A 9295-nucleotide genomic window follows, 5' to 3' on the forward strand; every position below is an offset into this window, starting at 1 on the left:
ACACACACACACACACACACACACACACACACAAATGAACATATATGTGATATAAGCTTATCAAAATAGAATCACTCTGTAGGAAACTGTATAGACACACAATTTTCTAGCTTGATTCCTGGCCCAAGTACTTGGCATTCTCTAGGGTGACTTCCCAACCCACCTCCACTCCAGATTCCTTTTGCAGTCCTACACCCCAACCAACCCTAGAGGCACAGGGTTCTAATTAGAACCTGAGTACAGTCTGGGTGCCATTTGTATCCATTCTGTAATGCTGCTAGCATTCACTCATGGCCAAGCACACAGAGCTTCCTTCCACTGAGGTGGAAGATTCTCTGGAGGGAGAGAGCTCCTCCTCTAAATGGGTACACAACAGTTTTAAGAAGCCTAATTATTCACCTCTACTTCTAAGCAGCTCTATCTGTTAGTTAACTACCATCAAACTTGAGAAATAAGTAACAGCCCAAGTGTTTTGTTTATTCCCAAAAACACAACTGTCACATATACACAGTATTTTTAATCCTGTCCCTGAAGATAACAAGTGTCCCTGGAATGTAAAAGGAAACCTTGAGAGAAATGGCACCTGGTTCTCAATGCTTAACTTACAGTGAGAAAATGGCCCACGTAAGGAACAGTCACTCATCCCTGGGTCAATGGATGGATGGATCCCTGGAGATTGGAATGGATGTAGACTAAATACTTTACTGTCTAGCATGCTAAGGGAGTATGCTTAAACCTGGTAACAGCTCCTCTAATGAGAACATACATGTAGGGTTTCCTCAAGGAGTCCAACTCCCCAGAGTCTATAGAATGATGCCTCCTGAGTCAGAGGGGAACACATTGTTCTCAGCACCAATTCTAAAGGCATCCAAGAACAAAGGCTGCTCACTGGGGCATTGCTTCCTGCCTGGCTCAAACTTCAAGATCTGGAGTAGGACCAGGCAGGCTGTGCAGCCTCAGCCCATCTGGACATCTGGCTCCTCTGGTATTCCTTGAAGCTTTTCCATCTCTCTTGAGGGTGTTTCAGAGACTGGCGGGGGCTCTCCTGGGGCTTCAGACAGTACATAGTAGACAATGTCTCGCTGGCCCTGGGTGTCTGTCTGACTGACCATATGAATGGCAGGACTGGGGTTGTCCTGAGAAGCTGAGAGGGCTGCCCCCTCAGCAACCCCACCTTCCTCTTCTGTGCCTTCCTCAGGTCCTGCCCCCTCTAGCACTGTTTCTAGAACAATGCCCTGCAGGCTGCTCTCATTCAATGCCAATCCTGGATCTGATCCATCTTGTAGCTGCTGCAGCAACTGCTGTGTCAGCTCCACACTCTCATACCGAACTAGCTGTAGTCGCATGTAGCCATCTTCATGCTCCTTGTACCTGAAGGAGAAGGCAGTAGATCAGCAGAGGATGGAGAAATTGCCTAGAGACAGAGGGTGAAGATACAAATAGGCTAGCCAGAAGAAGTCTTAGGATTCTATGTGATAGAACTGAAGATTAAGAAAAGATTTTTTAACGGAATCTGTAGAATTAAGGTTCAGGAGAGGACTCAAAATGGAAAAACTAATGCTGAAGCCCCACACAGTACAGAGATTATCAGCTCTGTAACAAGACAGTGTCAAACGTTTATGAGGCCGAGGAACTGAGGTTGGGTCCCTCATTTGGCCTTTAACTCTGGCTCCAGCTCAGGAACTCTAGCACTATTTGATGAGTCTGAAGCTATGCTTTGCATTAGAAGTCTCAGACCTGCACAGTGGTGCATGCCTTTCATTTCATCAGAAGCAGAGAGGCAGGTGGATCTCTGTAAATTCAAGGCCAGAGGTCTAAAATGCTTGCTACACATGCCTGATGATCTAAGTTCAACATCTGAACCACATAAAGTAATCAAATTGTGCCCTGACCTTTAGAGGAGCACTGCACCTCCCCCCCCACCCCCATATACAAACAATAAACAAAACAGGAGAACATAGAAATCTGTGGGGAAAGATTTAGACTGACCGAAAACGCGGGTGTCCTGAGGGCCACTTGAACTGGTGCTTCTTGCGAAGGTGCACAGTGAGGTTGTTGCCCCGTGTGAAGCATTTGTCACAGACATGACATTTGTACCTTGGCTCTGAGTCTCCCTGACGAGAAGGGAGGAGGAAATGAGGTCAGCTCCTCACTCATACTCCTGCCAGCCCTTCTCCACCAGCCACTCACTTCATGCACTTTGCGGTGATGGGACTTGACAGAGCTGAGTGATCTCGCACTGAAACTGCAGTTCTCAAAGTCACACCTATAGGCCGACTCCTTGCTGTGGGTGTCCAGGTGCTTCCGGAGGTCAATCAGATTCTTACAGCTGCAAAGAGAAATCAGGAGGGGTGGGGTGGAGGGCATAAGGAACCCTTAAACTTGAGTCTTGTATTTTGTACCCCAGGGTCCCCTTACCTGTAGTCACAACAGTCACATTTATAGGGTCGGTCCTCACTGTGTCGAAAGCGCATGTGATTCCGGAGGGAAGAAGGCAGTGGGCAGGTCATGTCACACAAAGGGCATTTATAGTGATTCACTAAGGAGCAGAGAAGAGGCCATCAGCTATGGCCTCATGGAACCTCGAGAAGAAGGCAGGGAGGCTTGGCACAGGCCACTCACCATGGTTCCGCATGTGGTCACGCAAGAGCCTCTCTGTGGCAAATCTCTTGGAACAGTGGGAGCACTGGAAACGCTGCTCTGGGGTGGAGTAGGCAGAACAAAGGGGACTGAGGAGAACAGTGAAGGGCAGGGGAGAGGAGAACCATCCCAAACATGAGGGAGCCACCCAAGGAGCAAAGGGAAGCTACAGATGGGATCTGGAGTCCAGACCTGAGTTAAAAGCCCAGCTTTACCACTTACTAGCTGTATGATCTCAGGTAAGTGATTTAAGCTCTCTGAGCCTCAGTTTCCTCATCTGTAAAAAGGGGAATAAGAAGCCTACCTCATGGGGCTGTTGTGAGGATTCCTGAGATAACTGATGCTGAAAATAGTAAGTCCTGAACATTGTCTAAGTGAAGGCTAGGAGGTAGGTTCCTGATCCCAAAGGGAAAGAAAGCCAGGGTACAGATCTCAGCAGAGCCACCTCCCCTGGGAAAATACCCCTGTCCTCACTTCAAGTAGGATAGCCCACACTCTCCCTCTCAGCTCCAACTTCTTACGATCCAATGAGGTCTGGCGACGAATGTGATCTAAAAACTTGGTGTTGTTGGCAAACATGCCCCCACAGGTGGGGCAGGCCACCACTTTCTCCTGGGTGTGGCTGCGGAGGTGTTCTCGAAGCTTACACCGGTCCTTGAAGGTACAGGTACAGCCTGGGAAGGAAGATCTGATCATGTTCCATCCTTAAATACCTTTCCCCAACTTGGCTCTGGTACCCCCAAGTTTTTCCAGCCAGTAGCCTGCTAAGTCTTGCAGGAATTGGTCCCATCCCTGGCTCTTCTAGACTTTTACACCTCCAGAGTCCAGAGTTTAAGCACAGGCCAGAGCAGAGGGGTGGCCCTACCTTTCCAGCCACACAGCACCACATGGTTGTCCTTGCTGACAGCTTGGTATTCACAGCACAGGCTGTGCGCATCCACATGCCGATAGAACCACTCAGGGTTGTCGAAGATACTCTGTGCCAGGGCAACTTGGGGTGAGGACTGAGAGTGGTTACAGGGACTCTCACCCATGTCCAAAGGGGGCTTCCTGCTCTCCCGCAAATTAACTTGTGGGAACAGCAAAGTTTTAAGACAAAGGAGTTACACAAGAATAGATAGGATATACTAGCATGAGTCTCAGAAATATAGGGTACCCCAGAAAGAGTCAAGGTCCCCAGCTTCCTTCCACCCCTATGTCTGGCACTGTCTGCTGACCTCGCAATGTTCCCATAGGCACAGGAAATGGTCAGGGATGTCAGGGATGACGTTCCGGCTCTGGAAGTCCAGGATGCAGGGGCTGAGGTCAGCCTGGCTTTGTAAGGCTTGCAACCCCCACTGTTTCAGCTTGGTGTGGTAGCAGTGGAAATAGACATGGCGGATGAGGTCGGCAGAACTGTCCAGAGAGCAAAAGCCACATTCCTGCCACAAGCAGGAGAATTCTTCCTCTGTTGAAAGGTTTAGAAGGAACGGTTTGACACTTTCCAAGTTCAGTTAACTTTCCATTTCAGACATTAAGCAGGATTCTGACCAGAGATGAGCCCATCATGTAACCATATTTAATGACTTTCAACTGAGTAGGGTATTGTGCACATAAAGAGGAGGCAGAAGTACCAGTCCTTGTCTTCACAGGCTTTCAGTCAGAGATTAAGTAACCACATCTACATAACTACAGCTAGTGGCAAGGGATATGGGTAAGGTACGTGGTACCAGGCTGGTATCATTCTTTACACCCTTGTTGACTGAATTCTCTAGAGATGACTTAGCAATATTTTCATGAATGAAGAAAGTATAATTAAGAAAATAAGCCAGAGGGCTAGAAAGATGGCCCAGGGGTTAAGATGGTTGCTCTTCCAGAGGCCCTGGCTTCTATTCCTAGCACCCATATGGCAGCTCACTACTTTCTGTAACTCCAGCTCCAGGGGGTCCAACACCCTCATGTAGACATGAATGCAGGCAAACCACCAATGCACATGAAATAAAAAAGAAAGAAAATAAACAAACAAACAAACAAAAAAACAGGTGTGGTGTGCATGCCTTTAATCCCAGCACTCAGGAGGCAGAGGCAAGTGGACCTCTGAGTTTGAAGCTAGCCTGAGTCTAACCAGGGCTACACAGAGAAAGCCTGTCTTGAAAAAGAAAAAAAAGGAAAGAAACTACTGTTTCCTCAAGCGTCCCTTCTCTAGCAGTCAATTCACACCTCCCTTGAGCTCACTCCTGTCCCTTACCGAGTGGGTCCTCTTCCTCTTCCTCGTCCTTAGAGCCATGCATGTGCTGCTGCAGGTGCTGAGTGACATGGTTGAAGAACTCCTCCATGGCTGAGCACACAAAGGAGCAGGACCCCCACTCACACTGGAGCCCCAGCTTCTCCTTCCGGGGAACTTTTCCAGGAGGCGACATGGCCTTTACCTTAGAGGAAGAAATCCAGAGCTGTAAGGCTGTGTTCCAGTGCTGCTGGAGGCAGACGCAGGTGAGCAACCCACTGAGAGCCAGCAGGTATTTGTCAGTATCTCATGTGGTTTTTCAGTAGAGATGGACCAGCAGTTTCTCAAGCTCTAGAGGCTGTCTGGTTCCCTGGGAAGAGAGAACAGTACTGAGTGTGGGCCAAGCACTAAGCTAAGGACTTTAACAAACATTTTCTCATATAGCTTCAGAGCATATTCCCACAGGAAATAGAACAATGCTCAGTTTCAAAGAGAGGCACCAAAGTTAAAACCCAGATCCCACTGCTTACCACCTACTACATGTGAGGTCTCAGCCAAAATGGGGATAACAAAACTGTTTGTTTGGAATATCACACTTACTATAGGTCAAATGCTATTTTGTTGAATGGAGCTGGAGATGGCTCTGGTTAAAAGCCCAGACTACTGTTCTAGGGGATCTAGGTTAGATTCCCAACAACCACATGGCTGCCCACAACCATCTAGAACACCAGTTTCAGGGGATGTAACACCCTCCTCTGCCCCGAGAGCTCTGCAGGCACCATGATGCAGACATCCTTACAGGTAAACACCCATACACATTAACGTAAAAATAAATCTCAAGGGGCTGGAGAGATGACTTCGTGGTTAAGAGCACTGGCTACTTTTTCAGAGGACCTGTATTCAATTCTCAGCTCCCACATAATAGCTTACAACTGTCTGTAATTCTAATTCAGGGGAAAACGTGAAAAACACCATTGCGTAGGAAAGAAAAGAATGATCAAGGTTTTTTTTTTTTTAAATTTATTTATTATTATACATGGGTACACTGTAGCTGACTTCAGACACACCAGAAGAAGGCATCAGATCTCATTATGGATGGTTGTGAGCCACCATGTGGTTGCTGGGATTTGAACTCATGACCTTCAGAAGAGCAGTCCGTGCTCTTACCCACTGAACCATCTCACCAGCCCATGATCAAGGTTTTTTAAAAGCCCTTCACGCTGTTAGTCCCAGAACTTAGGAGGCAGAGGCAGGCAAACAAACAAAAACAAAACAAAACAAACAAACAAAAAAACCCAAATAAAAGCCCTTACAAAAATACGATAGACAGATAGAAAGTATTTGGGTTTTTGAGACAGGATTTCTCTGTATAGCCCTGGCTGTCCTGGAACTCACTCTGTAGACCAGGCTGGCCTTGAACTCAGAAATCTGCTTGTCTCTGTCTCCCCCAAGTGCTGGGATTAAAGGCATGCACCACCACTGCCTGGCTATTTTGGTTTTGTTTTGGTTATTTTTGGTATGAAGATAGAACCTAGGACTTTATACATGGTTTTTTGGGACAGGGTTTCCCTAAGTGGCCCAGGCAGGTCTTAAACTCACTCTGTAGTCTGGTGTGCAGAACAAATCCTTCTGCCTCAGATTCCCAAGTAGGTGAAATTACTAAGCACTATGTGTGTGTTGTGTGTGTGAGTTTGGGAGTCAGTGGGGAGGACTCTGTGGTTCTTCAAGAATCAACCATCTGAGGGCTTTGTTTGTTTGCTTTTGATAGAGTTTCTCTTGGCCCTGGAGCTCACAGAGTAGGCTAGACTGGCTGACCAGTGAGCTCCAAGAATCCTCTTGTCTCTACTTCGCAACAATAGAATTATAAGCATTCATTGGCCTTTTTACAAAGATAGGGTCTCACTGGCTGTCTTGAAGTGAGCTATGTAAACCAAGCTGGTCTCTGTTTCCCTAAAGCTAAGATGAAATGCCTGTGCCACAACTCCCAGCCATTGGACTTTTTGTTTTATTAATGTAGGCTCTGGAGATCAAACGAGGGCCTCCGGATGTTGTGAAGCAAGCACTTTACTGAGCCACCTCAAGCCTCATATTAAGCATTTTATTTGCATCACGTAATTGGTAATACTATGAGGCAGGCATCATTTAAACCTCATTTGTAGATAACCTGAAGTTGAGCCCAAAGTCCATATTCTTATTCCATATAGCCTACATATGACCCAGAAGCATTCTACTCCTTACTGGATTATGTCATTAACTCTCTTGTCAGGCTTTCAATACCATAATTTGTCTTTGCTTTGCCCACCCAATACTTAATCCCATTGCTCCTTTAATGTTAAAATGTACATTCCGCCGGGCAGTGGTGGCGCACGCCTTTAATCCCAGCACTTGGGAGGCAGTGGCAGGTGGATTTCTGAGTTTGAGGCCAGCCTGGTCTACAGAATGAGTTCCAGGACAGCCAGGGCTACACAGAGAAACCCTGTCTTGAAAAACCAAAAAAAAAAAAAAGTACATTCCATTTGACTGAAGGAACCCTGTTTATGCTTCAGTGTCTACACTTTACTAAATATTTTTTAAGAATATAAGTATTTATTTAAAAATGAGAACAAAGTGAATGGTTTATGCAAAATTTCAAGTAGGGAATATTAAAAGGGACAAATCTTCAGAAGTGGGATGGCTCAGTGAGGAAAAAAAAAGCTCATGTCACACTAGCTTGACAACCTGAGTGTGACCCCAGGAACTCACATAATGGGAGAAAGCATCCACTCTCCCCTCCACCACCTGCACACCTTGGCATGTGTGTGTCCCCCACCTCCATGGCCCCCCCATTCACTCACATATGCTCACACCACTGATGGAGTGGTGGGGTAAGGATGGCGGTGCCAGCCTTTGAGACAGGATCTCTTGAGAATTTCAGGCCAGCCAGAGCCACAAAGTTAAGATGGTCTCAAAAAAAAAAAGAAAAGAAAAGAAAGAGAAAGGAAGAAAAAGAAAAGAAAAGAAAAAGAAAGCCACCACGTACATCACATTATGTGTAAGGGTCTATCTGTCTGAAGAGGAAATCAGATGGATGGAGAAGGAAAAAACGAAACTCCTTAGTTTTGCGATCTTAAATTAACACATGTGGGTCTAAGGCACTACTGAGGCTCAAAATAAGGGTTAGCTACACGTATCCTTGTTTCTGAGCGCTAATTCGGGGGTTGGGGAGCATCCAACCCACAGGATCCCTACCTGACATTTCATCAGTAGTCAAAGTACAAAATCATCCCATCAACAAATATTAGGAGAGTATACTGTATCGCTAGGCACCAATGAACTCTTAGTCATAATCCAGAAGAAAGGCCCAGGTCCTAAGCAAGGACTCACAGACCAGGATCTGATGGCTAAACACGGCAACCAAAACAAAGCGCACGACGAAGGCGATCGGGACACAAAAAGGTCTGTGGGCAGGCTCGCCTGGGCGCTGAGGCCGGGGCCAAGCTTCGGAGGATACCTAGGAACTCAGAGGAGGAAGTGAACCACTGCGGAGAGCCCAGCCCGGAGGGCTTCCCGGAATCCGCGGCGTCAAGCCTGGTGCCGACCCAGTCCAGCCGCAGCGATCCCTAGACCGAGGGCGCGGAGGCTGGGGGCCGGCTCGAACGCCACACCGAGCAGCTCCGGGAAACCCGGCCTTCCGTGGGCTCCGGAGAGCCGCCCTAGCAGCCAAGGTACCAAAGCCACAAGCCTCGACTCACCTGCCAGCGCCGCTGGGTTGCCGAGCTCCCCACCCACCTCACACCATATACCCCGAGGCGTTTGAGCGACGACCAGCGACAGCCAATCGCTGCTCTCGAGCCGACCGACAGCCAATGGCCGCTGCGTCTGTCAGAACCCGTGCGCACCAAAACACGGAAGAGGCGGGAGCCGTACTGGAGAGGGCTCCGAGTCCCAGGGGGTAGAGTGAGGGACGACCGGATGTGGATAAAGTTCGCATCACCTTCAAAGTGGGTTGGGCCTGCTCCGGACTGTGCGCAGGCGGGAAGCTTTGAGGCTTGAATTCCCACTACTGCGCAAACTCGCGCCAACCACCCACTGGGCATGCGCCTCATTTGCCCGGTTTGTAGTCAGTTCCTCACAGTAAGTGTAGTTCGGTTAGTTGTTGGGGTGGTTCGCGTACACTGGGGCCCCACCTCCATCTTCGATTTTCTTAAGTCTTCTCTGTTTTATGTACCGTACTCCAGGTTGACCTTGAACTCACAGAGGCCCACCTGTATTTGCTGCCCGAGTGTGGCACCTCACCAAGTTTAAGTGATACTGGGGGATTCATTCAAGGGGTTCTGCTTGCTAGACAAGTGCTCTATCAACAATCACACACCCCACCCCCAGCCCAGGATTCTACTTTCTTAAACACATGATCAGCCATTATTCATTTATCTTCACTTCCATTCTATTCGACGAATAACACCCATCCCAGAA

The 9295-nt window shown here is 47.9% G+C and overlaps 1 protein-coding gene across 3 annotated transcripts; it reads right to left on the reverse strand.

The window, feature by feature from the left end:
- Positions 1–447: 447 nt before the first annotated feature.
- On the reverse strand, positions 448–8860 carry Hinfp (histone H4 transcription factor). 3 transcript variants are annotated; one of them, XM_031344201.1, is made up of 11 exons: positions 8575–8860; positions 5049–5213; positions 4868–4957; positions 3858–4087; positions 3506–3617; positions 3162–3314; positions 2623–2700; positions 2419–2539; positions 2191–2329; positions 1990–2114; positions 448–1371 (listed from the first exon to the last, which is right to left on the reverse strand). In XM_031344201.1, exons 3-11 carry the CDS (start codon positions 4953–4955, stop codon positions 957–959), a joined length of 1461 nt encoding a protein of 486 aa, XP_031200061.1. In that variant the 5' UTR covers positions 4956–4957; positions 5049–5213; positions 8575–8860; the 3' UTR covers positions 448–956. The 3 variants fall into 3 exon arrangements, with proteins under 3 accessions (XP_031200061.1, XP_031200060.1, XP_031200062.1); XM_031344200.1 differs by having other exon boundaries at positions 4868–5213; positions 8575–8853; XM_031344202.1 differs by lacking the exons at positions 3162–3314; positions 3506–3617; positions 3858–4087; ... (1 more) ...; positions 5049–5213; positions 8575–8860 and adding an exon at positions 2863–3047.
- Positions 8861–9295: the final 435 nt, after the last annotated feature.

Source organism: Mastomys coucha, unplaced genomic scaffold, assembly GCF_008632895.1.
Source record: "Mastomys coucha isolate ucsf_1 unplaced genomic scaffold, UCSF_Mcou_1 pScaffold23, whole genome shotgun sequence".
Classification (NCBI taxonomy): Eukaryota; Metazoa; Chordata; class Mammalia; order Rodentia; family Muridae; genus Mastomys; species Mastomys coucha.

Bases quoted from the DNA above. Each gene is read 5' to 3' on its own strand.
- Hinfp (XM_031344200.1), bottom strand. From the start codon at position 5,039: ATGTCGCCTCCTGGAAAAGTTCCCCGGAAGGAGAAGCTGGGGCTCCAG. The intron at 4,088-4,867 runs GTAAGGGACAGG...ACCTTTCAACAG, and splicing joins AGAGGAAGAGGACCCACTCG to AGGAAGAATTCTCCTGCTTG. The intron at 2,701-3,161 runs GTAAGAAGTTGG...ACTCCACCCCAG, and splicing joins TCGCCAGACCTCATTGGATC to AGCAGCGTTTCCAGTGCTCC.